General features: G+C 47.0%; 1 protein-coding gene across 3 annotated transcripts in view; it reads right to left on the bottom strand.

Moving 5' to 3' along the window:
• Positions 1 to 7807, bottom strand: part of CXXC4 (CXXC finger protein 4) — a 59192-nt gene extending 51385 nt beyond the window's left edge. The window contains exons 1-3 of one of the 3 annotated variants that reach the window (XM_048508818.1): positions 7268 to 7807; positions 7027 to 7104; positions 1177 to 4492 (exon numbers count right to left, since the gene is read on the bottom strand). In XM_048508818.1, the coding sequence (XP_048364775.1) occupies positions 2935 to 4197 (1263 nt within the window). In that variant the 5' untranslated portion in view covers positions 4198 to 4492; positions 7027 to 7104; positions 7268 to 7807 and the 3' untranslated portion in view covers positions 1177 to 2934. Of the gene's footprint in view, positions 1 to 1176; positions 4493 to 4981; positions 5196 to 7026 lie in introns of those variants that run through there. The other 2 variants (XM_048508820.1, XM_048508819.1) reach the window with 2 other exon arrangements.
• Positions 7808 to 23057: the final 15250 nt, after the last annotated feature.

Here is a 23057-nt window from a genome sequence, read left to right as displayed (position 1 = left end):
GCTTTACAAAAGATTGCTAACCTGATGGAAAAGAACTTTGTCTCTGGTCCAAAGGTAGCTGCCATCGTGGGAAGAGCTAGAAGTTAATAAACACGGGGTCTGAAGCGAATGCTTTGCTCACACAATGTTCAGAAATGATGTGGGTGGAAACAATTGGTGGATGGAATGTTATAGTTAAAGAACTGCCCTCCCAGCCACTGGTCCTTCTAGCTCAGCACTGTCTACCCTGACTTGTACCAGCTCTCCAGGGTAGAGGGAGAGTTTACATTTATACCCCACTTTTCTCAACTATAAGGGGACTCAAAGCAGTTTACAAAACCCCTTCCCTTCCTCTCCCCATAACAGACACCTTGTGAGGCTGGTGGGGCTGAGAGAGTTCTGACAGAACTGTGACTAGGCCACCTAACAGGCTTCATGTGGAGGAGCACGGAAACAAATCCAGTTCACCAGATAAGAGTCTGATGCTCATGTGGAAAAGTAGTGAATCAAACCTGGTCCTCCAGATTACAGTCCACCTGCTCTTAACCACTGAACCTCGCTGGCTTTCTGGTATAAGCCAGAAAAGGATGTTTCCCAATATGTTGTCTTGAGACTTTTCAGTGGAGATGTCAATAGATTTTCCGCAAGCAAAGTGTGTGTTCTTCCCCTCCCTGTGCCCTATGCAGATGATGCCAACTCTTTTTCCCATCTTATTTGAGCAAACATGGCCCATGGCTGCAATCCCAGACACACAGGGGCCCCTTCCGCACATGCAGAACACACTTTCAACGCACTTCGCAGCTGGATTTTACTGTGCAGAACAGCAAAATCCACTTGCAAACAATTGTGAAAGTGGATTGAAAGTGCATTATTCTGCATGTGCGGAAGGAGCCCTGGTTGACTAAGCGAAGTCACTAAACACAATGGGATGTGCTTCTAAAGGATTTGTTCACAACTAACCTTGTCCTCTGATTTCAATGGGTCCCACAGATGGACTGAAGCCAAGTTTATCTAGAAGCAAAATCCCACTGTTTTCAATGGGACTTCCTCTCAAGTAAATATGCTTAGAGTGCACTCTTGATCAAAATTAATTTTAGTTGGCTTGGGGCCAAAGTGTCTAACGACTCATGGTGTGCAATGGGGCTAATGCCAGCAAAGGAAAGGGGGAGGGAAAATAATCATATGTTTTAATTATGGTTTAGTGTTCAAATCCAGCATTTACTGTTTATTGTAAAAATCACAATATACATTCTTTGAAATGTTCTATGAAATAAACAGGAGTGCATTTGCAACCAAAAAAAAAATAAAATAACAGGTAAATCTATATACAACTGATTTCTACCATCTGAAATATAATCCACAGAGGTTGTTGCAGTGGTGTGTTTTATGTATCGTACATGCACAATAAGAAACTATGGGAAATATAGTAAGAATTAGTTATTGATTAAACTTTCCAAAAGGATAGTTCAGCCTTCTAGGGTGAAAGGAAACTAGCATGATGCAAATGTGTTTTTTTTTCCAGAGGAAAACTTTAAACTCAGTGGTAACATTGATAGTAATAAAATGGTTATTTGTTTAGAAGATGACTTCTGCTGACCACAGTGGATATTTTCACTATGTTGCTAATTTTGGTGACTTTGCATCTCCCAGCAAGTAAACAGAAGAATACTCATCTGTATCAAAGAAGTTCTAACTCTCCCTCTGTACCTCTTCACTCTTGCCTGACAAGTTCATCTAACCAGCAACACTATAATTTTAATAACCACAGGGATTTAAATATGATTACAAGTCTTTCCTTTTGTTTTGCTCCATCTAAAAATAATACTATTAAGTCACTTTACATATTTTTTTTCCTCCTTGCTGTCTGCTAGACTAAAATACATGAACTGAAATTTCCACAAGATCCTCTCTTGGCTGTTATTTGTATGTCTGCCAAATTTGAAAACTTTTTTTTTAAAATAGCTCTGAGATACTGAATACACTGTCAATTCTGGACAGACTTAAAAATAAATGTATATACATTTCAATCACACATAATAATTTCAGGCATAGATGTATTTTTCACCCAGTTAACCCATTTGTAACGCATACCACAAGGGGTAATTTGGTAAGAATGCAGCCAAAAAGAATAGCATTTCATAGCATCCTTCATGGGCCCCTGTATTTCCCACCACCAATACTTTTCCCGCCCTTATTCCTTGGATCAGATTACTACCAAATCATCCCCTAAGCAGTCACCCCAAAATTAGCTAGCTATGACTTTGTTCTGAACTGATGACAATGATCAAAATCAGGAGTTCAACTTGGAAAAAAGAAATCCTGCCCTACTCTCCAAACAATGCAAAATCCACACAGCAGAAAAAGGGGAGGGGGAGATCCCTCATCATGACCACCATTAATTTAGAAATTAAAATAAATGCCTTGTGTGCATTCAAAATATATCAAGTTTTTAAAAAGATTCACCCTTCACCATTGGTTTCACATAAGTAAAAAATAGTTTACATGTCACCAAGACAGAACTCTTTATAATAACAGATAAAATATACAGACTTTGTTCAGATCAATTTATAGTCGTAATTTATAGTGTAGAAGTGATTTTTTTTGTTTAAAACTTTGTGACATTTTTGTTTTTGGTTTGTTTTTTAGATCCTTCTCTCTGATGTTAAAAGGTTTTGTCAGACTTTTCATTTCCAAATAACAAGTACTTTCCCCACCCTTTTGAATCCCTTTTCTTTTAAGAAGGCTTATTCCCAGACCCCACACACATTCCTTTTCTCAGGTGGGGTTTTGCCACCCCCTCCCCCTTCAGACCTGGGTTCATTGACAGGTCCAAACCAGTGGCTTTGTTTTGTGGGGAGGACACTGCAATAAATAGGGAGAGGCCCCAAAGAGCCTTTTTTTCTTTTTCCAAAAGGAGGGTCGAGGGGGGGTGCCCCCTCGGTGTCCCCCCCTCTTTCACAACCTGAAGGAGGCTTCGGAAAAGGGATGCTGCATCTTGAAACTAGACAAGAAGCACTGCAGAGGCGGGGGCAGGGGGTTCACGAGGGACGGCGGGAGGCTGGGAAGAAAGAAATCATCTCCTCTGACCTCTAGCGACGTGCCCGGTTTTTTCTTTAGCTCTTCACATTTCCTAAATTTGCAGATCTGGTGTCCCGTTTTGCGGTTCCTGCAGCTGCTGCAGACGCCACAGTTGATAAGCCTCTTGCAGGGCACGCACACCCCGCACCGTTTCCGCTTCTTCTTGGCCGGGTTGCCCGCCCCTCCGCCTCCACCAGCAGCAGCGCCGCCGCCCCCTCCGCCTCCTCCAGCGCCGCCGCCGCCGCCTCCCCCGCCACCCCCTCCTCCTCCGGCGGCTCCCAGGGAGGAGGAGGACGACGAGGCGGAGGAATGGCTCTGCGGGCAGTCTGCCAGATTGGCAATTTGAAACGCGCTGTCTGTGACGGCCGCCGAGGCCGCGGCGGGGGAGTGCAGGGCTGTCATGACGATGACCCCGGGCGGTAATGAGAGGCCCCCCAGGGCCGGGATGGCCGAGAAAGTCCCCACGCGCTCGGGGAGGTTCATGATCTCCGCTTCGGCGGCGCCGCACTTGAGCTTGTTCATGCACTCCCCCGCCAAAGGCCTGCAGTGCTCTGGGGCCAGGGAGGAGAGGAAATTGTTGTTGGCCATTTGCAACGCCGGCTGCTCGGCGGGCGCGCAGCCAGGCTTGGCCAGCCGCTGGGAGTCGGTCCGATGGTGCAACCCCCCGCCGCCGCCGGCGCTCCTGCTGGCGGCGTGCAGGGAAGAGGCGGGCGAGGACGCCGCCGACGAGGCAGCTGCTGCAGCCGAGGAGGCTTTGCGGGCCACTACGCCTCCGGCCGCGGCCGCCGCGGGGTTGGGCCCCCCGACGCCGGCTCCGCCGCCTCCCGCGCCGCTGCCCCAGAGCATGGCGGTGGCGGCGGCGGCCGTGGCGGTGTCGCAGTTCCAGGGGGACATCCCGATGCGGGCGGCGGCGGCTGCGGCGGCGCTGGGGAAGATGGGGGTGGTGATGCGGGCGATCTTGGCCGCCTGCGGGAAGGCGCCGCCGTTGGTCTTGTAGAAGGTGGCGAAGGAGCGGTACCTCTCCATCTCCGAGTTGTAATCCACAAGGCTGTTGAGCGCGCCGTCGGGCAGGTGGTTCTCCTTGGGCAGCCCCGGCGCCTCCGGGTTGGGCCCCGTCTCCACGCACACGTTGGTGTTCATGGTGCCCAAGGGGTGCGGGTGGGCTTGGGGCAACAGGGTGGGGGGGAAGGGGGAGGAGGAGGAGAGGAAAGGGGGGCCGGGGAGGGCCAGGGGAGGGAAGGGCAGGGCGGGGAGGAGGGCCACTGGAGCCGTCGGGCGGGCAGGGACGGGTGCGGGGCGGGTGGCGGGGCCGGCGGGGAAAGGAGCCGAGCCGTGCCCGTTAATCCTCTCGGGCGGACATCTCTGCCGTCGTCGAAGGGGTCTCAGGCAGCCTGGCCGCTGGCATGCTTCTCCTCCACGGTGGGCGCCGTCCGCACTGCAAGAGAGAGAGTCGTTTCCGAAACGGGCCACGGCCAAGGCATTGTGTCGCGGCTTCGCAGCAGGGCGACCGCGCGGGAGCCCCGCACCGCACCGCACCCGCGGGGGGAAGAGGCACATCGGCGGCTCCAGCTGCTTTGCATAACAATCAATAAAGACATGATCCGATCACCGCCGCCGCAGCCTCCCCTCGCTTCCCCTCCCCCTCCCCCTGGCTACCTTCCCTTCACCTCCCCCCTCCCCAGTAAACGCTTTAATCGCCGGGAACGGGGAGGGAGGCAGAGCTGACAAATGCCAAGGGAAAGGGGGCAAGTGGAGTGCTAAACACATGCAAATGACGGGTGCAAAAAGGGCTCCGAGTCCTCTCACTGGAGGGCGTCGGAACACGAGGAAATGTGTGAACAAGGGCTGCCGGGGCTGGAGGCTGGAAGGAGAAACCCGCCAGGAAATCAGCAAAGGGGGGAGGAGGGGGGGGGGAGATCCTTACCAGGCTTCAAAAGTAGAAACTGCAAAGCCAGCCCTACGGACTCTGCTAACCTAAATCTGAACGCTGCCTAGAGAGAGATAGACAGAGAGACCTGGACTCTTCAGCTCCTCGGAGAATTAGCAGCTGCTCCCCTGCGCGTCCTTGCGTGTCTGAGGGTCATTAGTTCGACTCCCAGCACAGCTGGCTGTGGCATCAGGGTCCCCGGGCCAGGTCCCCTTGGTACAGAGGCAACCCGGTCGAGCCTCTGGCCCTTCCCCAAGCACCGAATCCAGCAGAAAAAGCATCCCAATAGAATCATGCAGGCATAAGCAAGGCATTTTCTCCGGGTCTGATACAAGAGCTTGCCTTTGCTTTGGGGGCGGAATTACCTGGTATTCTCCAGGCTTGCTTTTCATTCTAAAAGCCATAGTGGTTACACACAACTTTAAGCTAGGTAGCTAAACTGAGAGCCTCCTGGAGGGATTCTGTTGTTGATTTTGGAGAGGGAAAATATTTGCAAGGTCTCCTGCCCAATACACTAGCCATGCAACACAGCAGTCTTTGGGGGTTTATTGCTTTTGCAATTATGGATTTTAAAATATCAAATCTGATAGGCCATCCTTACAACACTGGGTAAGAGAGGGGGCTAGTTTCCAAGAGAGAAACACACTTTTCTGACCTTTGGAAAGAAATAACACACCATAAACTCTAGCCACAGCTCTACCCCTTTGTAAGCCAGAATGCATTTTCTGCAAAAAAAAAATGTTTTATTTTCCTTTGGTCATGTTTTTTCTTGATTCCCATCTTTTAAAAAAAATCCAAATAGATTAGGTTCTGTTTAGGCACTAAAAAGGGCCCAGGTACAGCTTTAGACCCCAGTACCTTGCGTGTTGAAAAACAGTTATCAATTATACTAATTGCAGTCATAATTAGACTAATGAACCATCACAACCCCCTCTACCAGCTGCAAAAACTTTGTCTAACCAATAAAATACACCATGGAGTAAGGGATGGGATGTAGATCGACTCCAAACTAGGAAAGGGCAAACCTGGAAAACAGAACCTCAGCTGGAATGAGAACCAACATTCGTCGTTCAATCATTGAAAAGACCCTAATCAGACAAGAGCCACCTCTCCATTTTGACATCAGGGGAAAAAAAACCTGAAATCATCCATCCCTGTAGAGATCTGGTGGCAGTGAGGTCCTCTCCCTGCTGGCTTAAAAAAAATCTACACACAAGAGATTCTATGTTTAAAACAGCCTTCCTTCTCTTTCTTTTAAAGAAAAGAAACTAACTTTCATGTCTATTTACAGCTACTTAATTTCACTAGTTTTACTGATTTGGTGTGTTTAATCCACTCCAGGGGGAAGGAAAACCAGTAATTTGAGTCTTTAAAAAAAACAGAATAGAGGCTGTAAATAGAACATACATCGATGCCCCATTTTCAGAGCATTAAAAGAGCTTTTCTCCACAAAAGCTTTCTTTGCTACCATTCCATGCTCTCTCCCTCTTCCCTTCCCCCGCCTTCAATTCCCCTGCAAGGTTTATTACTACCAGAAACGAGAAAATTATGGTGCCCACCAACCAGGTCATTATTGTTTAATCGATGTGTCTCTGGAGCACGAAAAAGGTGTCTATGGCATGGCTGTTGATTTATTTTTTATTTCTTTTTAGAAAAAAGAGAGATTAAAACTGTAGCCCAATTTAAAAAAATATATAAATTTAATGAAAAGCAACTAAGGCTTCTCGATTTTGCTCGCTGCTTCAGCCAATGTGACTGTACATGTTCAATATTGCATGTCTGCTTTGCTAGAGACAGAGAGATCAAAGGTCATATTTAACATTCAGGAGGAGGGGCTGGTGCAGATTAATTAATAAATTAATACAGTCGCGCCTTTTATTGCCCGAGCCCTGGCATTCGTCTACTTTAACAACCCCGGCGGTCCAGGAGGCGGAAAAAGAAAAAAAAACAGAACGAAGGAGGAAAGGGGGAAGGAAGGAAGGAAGAAAGAAAAGAGAAAGGGGAAAATGTTGTTTGGGGGGGAAAAAAACACAATCACTTACCAGTCTCTGTATTTGGGGGGCTCGGATTTGCAGACGCTTAACCCGCCTGTCTGTCTTTAATTAGTTGCACATCACTCCCTAACACAAAGAAGAAAGGGGTGAAAAAAAAATCCCGATGTGTCTTTGGCAGCTCCTCAATTACAACTTTGATACTTGTAAACAAACTGTAAAGGGCGGCGAGTGCGGAGGGGGGGAGGGCGGGTGGGACCGAAATAAAGACGCCGATCCTCTAAGCAAATACCTGTAAGTGGCTTTTTTTTCTTGTTGCAGAGAAAGGAGGAGGAGGAGGGAGGGGGAGAGGAAAGAGCAGGCACCGCGAGTGTGTGACTGTGTGAAGGGGGGGGGGGGGGGCGTGCGTGCGTGTGCGCCTGGATGTGCGAGAGCGCTCGCCTTGTGTGTTCGCCGGTCTCTCCCCTGCGCGCTGCGCTCCGTGCGTCTCTCCAGTCGCTGTGTGCGAGGAGGGGAGGGAGGCCGCCGGAGGAGTTTCTTCCCCCCCCCCTCTGTTTTGTGTGTGTGTGTGTGGTTGCCGGGGGAGGGAGGCGAAGGGGCGGGCGGGGTGGCGGCGAGGAGCGCGGCCGCGCCGAGGAGGTGAGGAGGATGCGGGAGGCTGCTGCGGCCACCTCCCGATGATTGGCTGCAAATTGCACGGGGAGCCAGAGGCGCGCACGGGCCACGGCTCCGCTTCGCCTCCTCCCCCCATCCCCTCCCTCCGGCGCGCCACGTCGGGCCGCCCCTCCTGCTTCCTGCCTTCCTTCCTCCACCCCCCCCTTGCATCCCTCTCTCGCCCCCTCCCTCCCTCCCTCCCTCCCCCCAGCAGAGGTGGGGGGGGGGAGCTGCCTGGAGGCTCATTTGTAAGGAGCAGCCACTTGCCGCGGACTCCAGCCTCTTTATTCCCCATTAACTTGCCTCTGTGCGTGCGTGCGTGCCGAGAGCGCCGGGGAGGCCGGGGCAGGGGAGGGGGCGGAGGGAAGGGGAGGGGGCTGCTGCTGCGGCTGCCGATGGGAGGCGAAGGCCAGCCGCAGAGCGAAGGGGGAAGGTCCCGGCTCGTTAGGAGGCCGCTGCTCAGGAGCGCCCCTCGCACCTCCCCGTCTTAACCATTTGCAGGCGGCGGTGCGGGAAAGAGACGCTGCTGCCGCCGCCGCTGGCTCCGGAGAGGCTTTTGAGGCTGGAGAGGGAAGGAGGGAGAGATAAGGCGCCGCTGCCGCTCCCACGGAAATGATCTGCGACCCTGAAGTTAACAAGGAAGACCCGGCAGGTCCTGGCTCCCGGCCTCGAGGCTTTCCTCCCAGGGGAGCCCTTCGATGCGGTCAGAGCCTGGCCAGGACCTGGAAATGGGCTACCTGGCTGGAGGCGAACTGCGAGGGATATTAATCTTGCTCTAACGGAGGGGGAGGGGTTTTCCAGCTTGTCTGTTCAGCTCTCTCCTGAGAGGCCACGAAGGGTGATAGGCAAGGCCAGGGCATGAAGTGGCCACTCCTTCTGGTGGGGCAGGTGACCACAGACGAGTGTGCCAGTGATGCCTTTGGGGTGACCCACTTGCAGCTATGGAGCTCCCCCCCAATCTCCACCCCCCTCCACTCGCATGCACTTGTGAGCCATTTTAGTCTCTTTGCCAGCATCTCGAGTTTTAATAATGCGCTTTGCGTGTGCCCATTGGCAACCAAAGGTTAAAAGCAGAGCGAGGGAACAGTTGTAACAAGCACACCTTGCACACCTTATTCATTACACAGAAGGGGAGATGTGCAAGTTCCATGGACATTATTTAAAAGCTGAGGTAGCCAGCTGTTTCGCTGAAACAATATGTGGGGGTGAAAGTGTCAGAAGTAACAGCTGGGTTAAAAACTTGGATGTTCCACCATTCCCAATTTTATGCTAGTCTGCTTCATCAATCTCTGCTATAGCCGATAAAATGATGACTATCAGGCCAGAAGCAAACCTTTGGCTAATAAATATTTATGTGCACAGCCCTGTCAACAGATCCTAACAGAATCTTCTGCCTGGATGCTTTCTGTCACAGTCTTCTCTCTCCTACTTGATTGTAAACCACAGCCCTTCTTTTCTTTCCTTCTGCCTCCTATCACAGAGGTTATTTTCTTCTCAAGATCCTCTTCACCTCAAACACCAGTGGTTTCTCCTCCTTCCTCCCTTCGATTGACTTCCCTGTTCTCTAGACTTCAGATCTTTCTCCTCTACCACAGATTGCACTTGGTGGTAGAGTACCATCAAGTCCGAGCTGATTTATGACAACAACAGGGTTTCAAGATGTTCAGAGGTGGTTAGCCTTTGGCTTTGCTGGGCACAGTGACCCTGGAATTCCTTGGTGGTCTCCCATCCAAATATTAACCAGACCTGACCCTGCTTAGCTTCCAAGATCTGACAACATAGGGCTAGTCTGGGTCATCCACATTAGGACAGATTCTACTTACCTTCTCAGGTTCCTAACTCCAGCCCCACCAGGGTGGATGGGACATCTTTTGTATGAAGAGAAGCTAAAGATGCTAGCCACAGATGCAGGCGAAATGTTAAGAATAAGATCTACCAGACCACGACCACACAGCCCGGAAAACCTACCACAACCAGTTGAATCCGGCTGTGAAAGCCTTTGACAATACATAGAAGCTAAACAAATTAAGACCTCCAATAATGACTAAAGGAAAAAAGTAGTATTTTGTGACTGTTGAACAGAAAAAAATGAACGGAAAGAGATCTTTCCAAAATATTAAGTTAAGGTACGCTAATGAAATTGTTTAGAAGAAGAAGAAGAATTTGGATTTATATCTCACCTTTCTCTCCTATAAGGAGACTCAAGGTAGCTTACAAACTCCTTTCCCTTTCTCTCCCACAACAGACACCTTCTTGGGGCTTTCCCCACTACAGAAGGGAGCTAAGGTCGACTCGGTTCCCTTCAGTGGAAGGCGATTCCAGGCTGTCCCCACAGCAACTGAGTTGGCCCCCTGGAACCGAGCTAAGTGGGTGGGATCATCTTGGTGCCTGTTTCGCTCCTCGATCGTGATTGGTGCTTGTGTTACAGCGGGAAACGGGAGCATTCTTTTTTTTTTACAGTTTACAGTTGCATGAGCTTTCTGCCCACCACGACTCTCCCGTTCTGCGCACGCCACAAAAGCGGCTTGTGATTGGTTGAATGGATGAGGTGTCGTTTCGATGCTTCCCCACTTCAAAGTTTCGAAGCGGTATCGACCTTGTTCCGGCAGAAAAGTGTAGTTCATGACTGCGACAAAGATGTCGCAGTTCTGAGGGGGGAGGGGCTGAGACAAAACAATATTGCGCTTGGTGGCAGTGGGGATTCACTGAGGTGAACCTAGGTAGAAACCAGTTCAACTCTGTCAGTGGGGAAAGCCCCTATGAGAGCCACCTAAGGTTTCATGGTGACAGAATATAGACTCAAAGAGAATACCTGCATAGGTTGCTGTTTTAAAGGACTGGGTATAATTCATGCAGGGCACATCTAACAATAGCCATTTTAAGCATTTGTTGTCTCCTAAATATTGAGCATTCATTCCCTTCAGGTTGAATTTTTGGATAGGCACACATATTCCCCTCTCCCGAACCCACGGTGCCTCAGAGCCAGTTGGTGAACTCTAATCTGGAGAACCAGGTTTGATTTCCCACTCCTCCGCATGAATGGCGGACTCTTATTTAATGAGCCTGGTTTCTTTTCCCAGCTTCTCAGCTTCTCCACTTGAAGCTGGTTGGGTGACCTTGGGCTAGTCACAGTTCTCTCTGAACTCTCCCAGCCTCACCTACCTCTTGCAGTGTCTGTTTTGGGAAGGAGAAAGGAAGGCATTTGTAAACTGCTTTGAGACTCCTTACAGGAGTGAAAGGTGGGGTATAAAGCCAAACTCTTCTTCAGAGAATCTCCAAGGTTTTGGAAACCTCCGAAAGCATGCTTTTCCTCTCACTTCACAGCGAAGAAAATCATTTTGCTTTCTTTGGGTTTTCTCACTCATCCCAGCTTTTCCCGATCGCACAGCAGCAATTCCTACCACTATTCCAGGCATCACTTCAGAAAGGGCTGTTGTTGGTTTTTTTTAAAAAAATCGCAGTGAGTCATAGGCCGTTTCTGCACGGCCACGCTCGGGGGGGGGGGTGTGCATAGGTGTACATGATGCCCCCTCCGGGACCTGTGCAGAGGCTGCACCGTCACCCGAACACCTTCCCTTCCCTCTGACCTTCTGGCGTGTCGCCCAGGCCAGGGGACACCCCCCCTGCCCTGCGCAACAGCTCTGGAGTCACAGGGCAGGGGGGGGGTGTCCCCAGGCCTGGGTGACATGCTGGAAGGTCGGAAGGAAGGTAAGGTGTTCGGGAAAGGGGGGGGGAATGGCGCCTTTCAGCCGCTGCCGTGAGCCGCTGTTTCTGAAAAACCTCGCCCAGGGAGCGAGGTTCAGAAACAGCAACTTTGCGCCACTCGGGGGTTGCGAGGCCGCCGCCACTGCAATGTGGTGGTGCCGGCGGCCGTGCAAACCCATCCCTAGGGACGCTGTTTTTAGCGTCCCTGGGTTGCTGTATTCCGCCCGTGCGGAAACAGCCATAGACTCTTGAAATTGACCAAAAATTACACCATCAAGCAAGATGCTAACACATATTTTCAATAAATAAATCTCCCATTTTGAAGAGTTCATCAGTTCTATTCATGTTTCTCAACGTAACCCAGTGAGCTGATTGGATTGACGAATCTTGCACACAGCATTTATTTTCATGTTAATGCTAAGAGTGCATGCACAGAACCTTGTAGATATGGCCTCCAGATGGATTGGGAGGAGCATATTTAGGGTCATATGCAAGCAGAGTACCCCAGGCATGAACCTGATTCTCTTGATTGTGTGCTCTATGGCTTTACAGCAGTGGCGTAGGAGGTTAAGAGCTCATGTATCTAATCTGGAAGAACCGGGTTTGATTCCCAGCTCTGCCGCCTGAGCTGTGGAGGCTTATCTGGGGAATTCAGATTAGCCTGTACACTCCCACACATGCCAGCTGGGTGACCTTGGGCCAGTCACAGCTTTTCGGAGCTCTCTCAGCCCCACCTACCTCACAGGGTGTTTGTTGTGAGGGGGGAAGGGCAAGGAGATTGTAAGCCCCTTTGAGTCTCCTTCAGGAGAGAAAGGGGGGATATAAATCCAAACTCCTCTTCTTCTTCTTCTTTACAGCAAGGGTGTCCCTGTTGTGCCCACTAGTTACACCACCCATGGGATACAGTCAGTGGTGGGATTCAGCATATTCGCACCACTTTGGCAGAACTGGTTATTAAAGTGGTGCTTGTAAACAACCAGTTGTTAAATTATTTGAATCCCACCACCGGAACCAGTTGTTAAATTAGTTGAATTCCACCACTGGATAGATTTCTTAGCCTGAAACAAACAAACAAAGTTTGCAAGATAACTCTAATGACCCTTACCCAATTTTGACAAACCATTCATTTCCTGTGGGATGTACTTTGGCATAATTGTGTTTAAGACTGAGAGTTTGAAGAGAGTTCTTCACAGTTGGTGTTAGTGCTCTAGGCTACGGATTCAGTATAAGGGAATGGATGGCAAAGAAGTATGGAAATGGAATAGTCACTGTCTGGATCAATTTTAAATGAGCCTTAAATCAAATTCCTTTTGCCTTTGTAGCGGATTCCGTATGGGCCAAAAACAGCAGTGTGAAAACAGCGTAAAATGGTTTAAAGCAGTGTAAAAGGGTTTACACTGTTTTTACACCGTTTTCACACTGCTGTTTTTGGCCCATGCAGAATCTGCCTGTGTTTCCATCATAGTCAATTGTGCTAGTGGTTAGCAAGAATGGCTTTTAAGCAAAAGTACGTCAAAAAATTTTGTGGTTTGCTACAAATATTTGTAAGCGGTCTCCTCTCTCTCACTCACACATAACTTGATTCCCAGCAACTGAGTTTGTATAATTAATATGATTCTAACTCTCATGCTGTTGTTTTTTGTTTTCTTGAAGAAAACAATCTGGATCTCTTTATAGGTCACAAACTATATTTATTTACTCAAGTGCTGATTACTTATAACACTATAACATTAAGAGCAGCATGGTGCAATGGTTAAGAGCAACAGACTCTTATCTGGTGATCTGGGTTTGTTTCTCCACTCTTCCACATAAAGCCTGCTGGGTGACCTTGGGCTAGTCAAAGTTCTTGCAGAACTCTCAGGCCCACATCTCTCACAAGGTGTCGGCAGTGGGGAGAGGAAGGAAAGGAGTTTGTAAATAGCTGTGAGATGCCTTACAGAAGAGAAATGTGGGGTATAAATCCAAACTCTCTTTCTTCATTAAGGATTGTTTGTGCATAAAGTGCCATCAAGTTGTAGCTGACTTATAGCAAGCACTGTTGGGGTTTTCAAGGCATGTGATTAAACAAAGTTTGTTTGACATTGCCTTGCTCTGCAGAATCTTCCTTGGAGTTTTCCCTTTTAAGTATTGATTGCGCTAAGATTGGGCTATACTAAACCACATCCCAACATTAAGGATTACAAAGACAATTAATTTCATCATATTTTATAAATATGATAATGGGAAATAGAATATTTTTATGCCATCTGCCTTATTTTGAGGATTTGATCTATGGTACAAGCAAAAGATGGATGTTGTGGCAGAAGCCACCTTATGTCAGGGAAGTCCCATGTACCAATCCATTTTGCACAGACAGTGTCTCAATTTCTATTGACAGGTCTTCTATTAATTACCCCCACCCAGACAGAACACAAATATATGTCATTTAGAATGATCTACTGAAACAGCTTGACTAGCAAATTAAAATACAAAAACTCCCATCAGCCTTCTCAGCAGGCAGGTTCTTGAGGATTTCTTTGATATATAAAATTTACGTTTAATCATCCTGACCAATTAATTAATTTGTTTAGAAAAATACTTCGCTGTGATTTCCTCCTCTTCCCAAAGGCTGAATGTAATCCATTTCTCATTCATGAAAATGTGGGATTGTCAGTCTTATTCATGAGGCAACGCTAATCAAATCTTTTACATGAGTCTCTTCATTAATGGAGGGGGAAACTGTGAGGACTCTTTTTGGACAAAATTGTAATATGGGAAACAGACTCAGTCATGGTTCAGACCCACTATATGGTCTCGGAGATCTTCAGGCTAGGAAGCTCTCTCCTCTTCCCTTTTATGACCTCATGCACAATCACAAAATAGTGGTTTGATCTTGACTGGGAATCCTGATTTGCTGGGGAAAGTTGTAGGCTTGATTTATAACTGCAGACTACAGCTTGCTGTGAATGAAATAGCCAGTCAAGGACTACAAAGACAGTCAGTTCTAGGACAGGGTTTTTTTTCCCTTTAAGGAGCAGATTTGCAGGCTAGGGGTTGCTATTAAGTCCAGATTTCCAGATTGCGGTTCGGATTTTCTCTGCAGCACAATCAAATCTCATTTACCAGTAGCAGCTTGGCAAGGCATAATTTGGCCAGCATTAGTTGTAAACTGATTGCTTCCAGGTTGAACGACTGCAGCGCACTTGACATGCTTTTGGAGTCTGGAAGGCTGAGCTGGTTCAGAATGTGGCAAAAGGTGGTCACAGGTCTATCCACCCCCTTCAGTTAAGTTGTATGGGAGTGTAAAAATAAATCCATGTATAACTCCTGAAATATATTAGGATTTGCCAGTCCAAATAGTTATAAGTTTTGCAACACATGTATTGTTGAAGGCTTTCACGGCCGGAATCACTGGGGTGCTGTGTGGTTTCTGGGCTGTATGGCCATGTTCTAGCAGCATTCTCTCCTGATGTTTCGCCTGCATCTGTGGCTGGCATCTTTTGCAACACAGTTCAATCCTTAGTCATTTAGAGAGTGTTTCACAGAAGTTGGGGTGCACCCTTTGAGGGGACTGCTGGCCTAACCATATCCCACAACAGAGCTCAGATTCAATAACATCTACAGAACATGAAGAATGAAAGAGTATTCTTAGATGTGCTGGGCCCAAGCCTTAAAAAGCACGAAGGGCTTGCACTCTAGCCCTGCACTCAAATGCTGTGTGGGCTTAATTGGGTTTAAGATATATGATAAACATTCCTAGTTTACCTCATTATCTTGAGGTTGAAAGAGCTATGGTAAGAACAGAATTACAATAAACTGAAGGGACACAATACAGGGAGTCACATATCTGAAGGAGCCCACCTCGTGAGCCAGGTTGTCAACTAAATTCCAGCCAGCAAGGGTTTCTGGCAGTTTTATTTCTCTGCCAAGTTAAGTCATAGTGTGCTAAGTCGAGACCTTGCTTTGTACTGACCCCAAGCCACTCGAATTCCTTTCCAGAGGTTAGAAGAGGCAGTTCTCTTGACAGTTTCCATAGCAAGTATAATAACTTTCATCTATGCACCTGGCTGAGAAGTGTTTCTTTTCATTTTTTGAGGTATTTTATTTGTACAGTTAAGATTTTGCAGCTACGGTTGCATGGTTAATTATATTATCTTCATGTGTGTAAACGCCTTAGTTTCAAGAGAAGCAGCATATTGCTTCTGAAATAAATACTCATATAAAACTGAGAATTTTTGCAGCTTCAGGCTGTGGCCTGTCACAGGACAAGTGCTCCATGTTCTAGCTTCGGGGACTTAACATCCAACAGTTTTGCAGGGCATAGACATCTGAGGCACGCCAGTAGTTCAAGGTCACCACTCTATAGCTGATGAGTACATGGAGGATTCTTTGCGATGGATTGTGCTGCTATAGTGCTAGCGTGGTATAGTGGTTAAGAGCAGGTGCACTCTAATCTGGAGAACTGGGTTTGATTCCCTGCTCTGCTACTTGAGCTGTGGGGGCTTATCTGGTGAACCAGATTAGCTTGTGCACTCCAATACATGCCAGCTGGGTGACCTTGGGCTAGTCACAGTTCTTCAAAGCTCTCTCAGCCCCACCTGCCTCACAGGGTATTTGTTGTGGGTGGAGGGGAGGAGGAAAAATAGATTGTAAGCCCCTTTGAGTCTCCTTACAGGAGAGAAAGGGGTATATAAATCCTTCTTCTCCTCCTCCTCATTCCAGACTGGGTTTGGCAGCCTTAGTGAAAACTGATGTGGGCTGTCCAGCCTCAGTTGCTCAGCAAGAATCGTGAGATCTGCTCTGGGAACCACATAAGAACATAAGAACAAGCCAGCTGGATCAGACCAAAGTCCATCTAGTCTAGCTCTCTGCTACTCGCAGTGGCCCACCTGGTGCCTTTGGGAGCTCACATGTAGGATGTGAACGCAATGGCCTTCTGCGGCTGTTGCTCCCGATCACCTGGTCTGTTAAGGCATTTGCAATCTCAGATCAAAGAGGATCAAGATTGGTAGCCATAAATCGACTTCTCCATAAATCTGTCCAAGCCCCTTTTAAAGCTATCCAGGTTAGTGGCCATCACCGCCTCCTGTTGCAGCATATTCCAAACACCAATCACACGTTAAGTGAAGAAGTGTTTTCTACTTTTTTATTAGTCCTAATTCTTCCCCAGCATTTCTGCTAAGCAATGAATGCCCCCCTGGTTCCTAAGTGTATTGTGAGAAAGAGAGAAAAATTTCTCTCTGTCCACATTTTCTACCCCATGCATAATTTTGTAGACTTCAATCATCGCCCTTCCCCCTCAGCCAATAGCCTCCTCTCCAAACTAAAGAGTCCCCAAACGGCTGCAGCCTCTCCTCCCTTTCATAGGGAAGGTGCTCCAGTCCCTCAATCATCCTTGTTGCTGCCCTCTTCTCTGCACTTTTTTTCTATCTCCCTCAATATCCCTTTTTTGAGATCGCGCCACCAGAACTGGACACAAGTACTCCTTTAAGTCGCGGTTAGCACCACTGCTTTATATAAGGGGCATGACTGATCTTTGCAGTTTTATTATCAATTCCTTTTCTAATGATCCCCAGCATAGAGTTTGCCTTTTTCACAGCTGCCATGCATTGAGTTGACATTCCCATGGAACTATCAACTAAGATGCCTAAATCCCTTTCCTGGTCTGTGACTGATAGCACTGACCCCTGTAGCGTGTATGTGAAGTTTGGATTTTTTTGCCCCTCATGTTGCATCACTTCCCTTTACATTTCCTTTGCTACATTGAAGACTGCATTTTGCCATTTCTTGAGCCCACTCACCTAATTTATCAAGGTCCCAGCTTGGAGCTCTTAGCATAATCCTTTGTGGTTCTCACCACCCTACATAATTTGGTATCATCTGCAAACTTGGCCACCACGCTACCCACCCCTACTTCCAGGTCATTTATGAATAGGTTAAAGAGCACTGGTCCCAAAACGGATCCTTGGGGGACACCACTCCCGACATCTCTCCATTGTGAGAACTTCCCATTTACACCCACTCTTTGTTTCCTGTTTCTCAACCAGTTTTTAATCCATAGTAGGACTTCCCCTCTTATTCCTTCAGCTCCCTGTGGGTGTTCTTTCACTGAACCCAGTCACCCGGGTTCTGCTATTTCCTACTAAGAACACAAATTCAGTTGGGATTCTCCAGCACGTGGACAGAGAAGATTTGACTTCAATGCGTGCAACCTGAGCTTATTTTCCATGCAGAACAGAGCATCCACAGAAATACCGAATCTGGATCCACTCACTTCTCTGCCTCCAGATTAGTACACATGTACAAACAGGCTGAAGTCAGGATGCTTTTTCATCTCCAACCTCAGGACTGAAACTTCAGCTTCCACGCTTAGTTCTGAGTGGCTCCCTGCCTCTGACATGGGTGTTAATCTCTTGCAGCTCTGGCATGTAGAACTACACAAGGGCAGTTCTGTTTGTTCCTGAATTATTTTTGGATTGCATTATAAAGGACAGATTCTATGAGGTACAGATTTGGATCCTGCCAGTTTTTGCACACTATCTTCTGCATTTCGCCCCTTTACTACAGCTCCCATTTCATAAGGCTTTTTTCTGTGGCTGTCTATAATCCCCATCACGTTTCTTCTCTAGTTTTGGTGGTCAGAGTGGACCCCTGCTATCTCCACCCCGCAGCTGAAAATCTGGTTGGATCCATCCCATTGAGTTTCATTCCTTTTTTTTTTCAAAAGAAGAAATTAAAATAACAGAAATGTTACATTCCACCAGGAAGTATGTCACAGACTTGTCTATACTTGTATATGCCACAGCCTATGAATATTTCTGTTTCTCTTGCCATTTCAGTTTATTGATTGATTTTAGTATATCAATTTTTATCTGGTTATTACATCATAAACCACCACGCATGTTGTTTTACAACCAAAAGGTAGAATAAGCATTTTTTTTCTAAAATAAAATATACGTAGACCTCAACTGTTCTGTCCTTAGTTGCCAGGGACAGCTTTTCTATTTTGTCCCTATATTCTTTGCAATTGAAATCCTTTCACATATTATTGCCTTCCTCCGAATCCTCCACAGTTTGCATGTGGAAATGAAAATTGGATGCAGTACTACTGACAAGCCAACCAATGCTGACTGCAGTGGAATCTCATCTGTCTTATTTTTTGATGGTCTTTTTAATACTATCCATGTGGCAGCCTTTCTTCCTCAGCAGCATAGGGAGCTGTTACTTAAATGCATCTTAATAAATGCATTTCACTGGCCACACTGGTAAGTATGAATTGCTTCTGTTCAGATTCATAACAGCGCAGTAATGAGCTACTTCCAAAGCATACTCCAGGTAAAGTAGGAGCATACCAGTTTTGATCTTTTATCAGCAGATCAATGAGTAATAATAATACTAATAAGTCCTGTTTTCCATTTCAGTGAATGATTTTTCTGTATAGTCATGCCAGTGGTGGGATCCAAAAATTTTAGTAACAGGTTCCCATGGTGGTGGGATTCAAACTGTGGTGTAGCGCCAATGGGGCTGGGCGGGGCACGACGGGGGTTGGCCGGGCATTTCGGGGGCGGGGCATTCCTGGGCGGGGCTGTGGCAAGGACGCAGCCGCTGCGCCGGTCCTTGGGCAGAAAACGAATGCACGCAGGCGCAGGCTGCCACGCACGCCGGTGCACCTCCTGCTAGACTGCTTCAAGTTCTGCGTGCTACTGCTGAGAGGAGGGGCGTAACTAAGGCAAAAATCACGTGGCAAAATCACCAATTAGTAACCCCCTCTCAGCACACACAAATAATTAGTAGCCTACTCTCGGGAACCTGTGAGAACCTGCTGGATCCCACCTCTGCATGTATCCATTGTCAATGGTGGTTTCCTACAGCCCAAATATAATGGGTTGAGGAAGCAATTTATCCCGTCTTGGGGAAGAACTTTGCTCAGGACTCTTCCCCAAAATGGGTACAGCCCGTTATATTTCCCTCAACCCGGGTTTTACAAAAAATGCGAAACTAGTGATCTTTTTGGAGAAACCAAAGGAGCTGCAGCAACCCAGACTGTTTGCAACCACTTCCTGGAGGGTGAAATCTGCAGTGCAAAGGCAAACAGGGGAAACCAGGTTCATTAATAATGTGTTGTACACATTATTAGTGTGTGGTGCAGAAACCCCCATTAACAAAAGTTAACTTTGGATTCATCTTCTGGTTCTCTCTCACACATGCCACGTGCATGGTAACATTCAAGGATGAGCATTCAAACAAGAGGCACCCTGTTTAGTGATATGCTACAAATGCAGGATCAATGAATAGTCTGAATTGCAATTCTACTATTGATGGGTGGTCTCCCCTAGGTTCAAATCCAAAAGAAACTGATCAGTTGCAAACAACAGTCAGGTTCTTTTGGGAAGAATCTTATGTTGGAGAGTTCTATATTTGGTCATAATGCTGGGGCTCATCTCCTGAACCCCCAACTTCCCAGCTGTGGTGCAGGCAGTAGCTGAGACAGGCAGGAAAAGCTATCAGTCCACATGGATCCCTGGTTTTCTTTTCCTCCCATGTATCTCCTATAACACAATCCTAACTCTAGGAATGTTGCAGAAGTGGATATCAAATGAGTTGTATCAGGGCCTGAGTGAGGGGGAACTGTGCCCGGGGTACGCGTGCGCCCTGGGGCCCTGCCATGCCCCCACCCCGGAACTCCCCAGAACTCCCCACCACACCCCTGCACTGGCATGTGCCCGGTGCATCACGTACCCCCTTCCCCCTTGGCACTACGTCACTGGGTTATATATAAGTTTCCCTATTGGGAAAAATACCAACTCCTCGGGGTTGCTTCAAGTTAGGAAAATGGCATTGTGGGAGGAAGGATTAAACACCCCCTCCCCTGCTGCCACAAGCCTGATTCAATTAGACCCCCATCCCCAACACACACATCTCATAATTATGCTTGAAAAAATACTGGGAAGGGCAGAAATGTGCACATCTCCTTTGATTATATTTTATGCCTTCTGGCTCTTTAATTCCTGATTGGAAGTCTTTAAGGTGCTGAAAGAGGGAGAGGAATGAAGAGACACTTCACCCCTCCCACTTCCTGGTGCAGCTAAAGGGGGCTGGCAAAAAGGAGATGAAGGCGAGGGGAAAAGAGCTGGAGGAGATCTGAACTGCAGAAGAACTTATATGTAATGCTCACGTCCATATTGATAGTGAGCATGAAGAGGGACTAATGTTCTGAGCATGCAAACTTGGACAGCATCCCTAAATCCTTAATACACTTGTTAGTCAGACAGTTTCTTTTTCAGAAATCATGTTCTGTTGCCTCATTTATGTATTTATTCCAAGATGTATGTGAATAGGTGACCAGTCAAACCATCCATCTTGTGGCTCAAGCACAGAATCCTGACATTTGAAACAGTGGAAATCACCCAAATTATAATTTTAAAAACCTCGTAGTATTGACACTTCAGCAGCAAGTCCCATGAACCCATGAAACATCTGCTGTCCGCAGTCAGAACATGCTCTGCTCATTTCCTCAGTAGCTATAATAGAGTCTCCCCTGAGGCTCCCATATATAAGGACAGGTCTTCTTAGTTCAGACCACTGAACACCCAGTTACTTTGAAATGGGCTTGGAAACCGGGGAACTGATGTGCTTCTCTGAGCCCATGTATAATGTTGTCCCTAGAGCCCTCTCTCTTGGCTGTCTCAATCTGGTCCAGATAAACAAAGTTGCCGACATAAGCCAAGTTCTCACAAACAGCTGGCAAAGCCAGGTTGCTCATGTGTCTGGATTGTACCACCAGCACCTCAGGTGATGAATCAGCCATAAAAAAGAATATTCATACATGTCTAGAAAACAGTCATGTTAGAATTCTTCTCTCTGGTAAATAGTATTTCAGATGCAGATTTTTTTAAAAAAAAATGGAAGTTCATTATTTGAAACCGCCTCCCCCCCCCCCCAGTCTGAAGTCCAAACAAAATTTTTCTAATCTTCTCGGCATTTGTGATATCTAAGCATCCAGCATCATAACAGAGGGCTGTACAATAGAAATGGGTAATACCAACCAAATCATTTTTTAACCTAATCTAAATCTGAACTTCAACAGGCCTAAATTTGGACTTAGAACTTCCAAAACACTTTTTTCTTCATCCATTCTATTTCATTCATCATTGAAATCTGGCCTTGAAAAAGTTACCTAAGAAGAAGAATCAGGAAAAACTACCTTGATTTTAATTTGATGCATAGAGAATTTAAAAATAAATGCCACTGTTTAAGAGTCCCCTCCCAACAAATATCTTTTTCTCTCTTTACACATCCCACACCTCCAAATGATTAATTGCCACAAGTGAACATAACTCAGCGGTTTCCAAAGGAAAGTAAGGAACTTTTCACCCAAAAACGAAACAATAAGTGTTTTCACCTTTTGCGACTGCCCTTCCACTCCCTGCAAATGCTTATTAATGACAATACAGGTTTTATGGCATCCATTACTGCACTGCTGAGAGGCGCCCTCAGGCAGCAATTCTCTACCAAGTTTTTGGTGGTCTCAGTTTGCAGCCATCAACACTTATTAAGTGCAATCAACCAGATGCATAAAAGCAGGTACTTGACAAGGCTTCTCTGGCAGGAGTTAAAACCTGGCTTATTTGGTGTTTAGATCCCTGCTTTGTATGTGTATTCGTGTAAGAGTTAGATGGATTTCCATAACAAGATGTATTGCAGGAACGACTAGGGTCAAGGTTGATTTAAGGAGGAACTTAGGTGTGAGCCATCAGGTACCTGATCACTCTGATGATGGGTAAATTTTCCTGAGTATGGACTCAAACATCTTTCTCTTGTTTGGATGCCAATAGCTGAGGCTAGCCCAATCTCATCAGATTTTACAAACTAAGAAGGGTCAGTAATACTTGGATGGGAGACCGCAAATGAAGTCCAGGGTTGTTACATGGAGGTAGGCAATGCTCAACCACCTCTGTTAATCTCTTGTCTTGTAAACCTGATGGGGTTACCATAAGTTGACTGCAACTTGACAGCACTTTCCATCACTGGTACATGACTGCATGTGCCATAGAAAGGCAATTCCTGTTTGAACTTTGACTCCATGGCATATTTTCAGAGGGTTGCTGTATTGGTCTTGCATTGCTGAACTTGACTGCTGAAATTTGATTTAATTGACAAGTTCAGAAAAGTGGGCTCCCCAGGGCTAAATAGGATTCTTATCTCACTACAGATGTTAATTTTCTGTCCCCAAGTATTTCCTCTCTACTCTAATTGAGCTGACTACAATGTACATTGTGCTTCTATTATTTCTTCAGTTCTTTCTTTGCCACACCCTTATCACCTTCGGACTTGGAAGTAAGGAATTGTAGATCTCCATTCCTGCTTGTATCTGCTTGTATTCCTGACTCTCAAAAGCTTATACCCCCCAAATCTTGTCATACTCTGCTACTGGATTTAAATCTAGCTACAGTGGCGTAGGAGGTTAAGAGCCCGTGTATCTAATCTGGAGGAACTGGGTTTGATTCCCAGCTCTGCCGCCTGAGCTGTGGAGACTTATCTGGGAAATTCAGATTAGCCTGTACGCTCCCACACACACCAGCTGGGTGACCTTGGGCTAGTCACAGCTTCTCGGAGCTCTCTCAGCCCCACCAACCTCACAGGGTGTTTGTTGTGAGGGGGGAAGGGCAAGGAGATTGTAAGTCCCTTTGAGTCTCCTGCGGGAGAGAAAGGGGAGATATAAATCCAAACTGTTCTTCTACTCT

The sequence above is a fragment of the Sphaerodactylus townsendi genome, linkage group LG10 (genome assembly GCF_021028975.2).
Source record: "Sphaerodactylus townsendi isolate TG3544 linkage group LG10, MPM_Stown_v2.3, whole genome shotgun sequence".
Classification (NCBI taxonomy): domain Eukaryota; kingdom Metazoa; phylum Chordata; class Lepidosauria; order Squamata; family Sphaerodactylidae; genus Sphaerodactylus; species Sphaerodactylus townsendi.
This window is presented reverse-complemented; position numbering and strand designations above follow the sequence as displayed.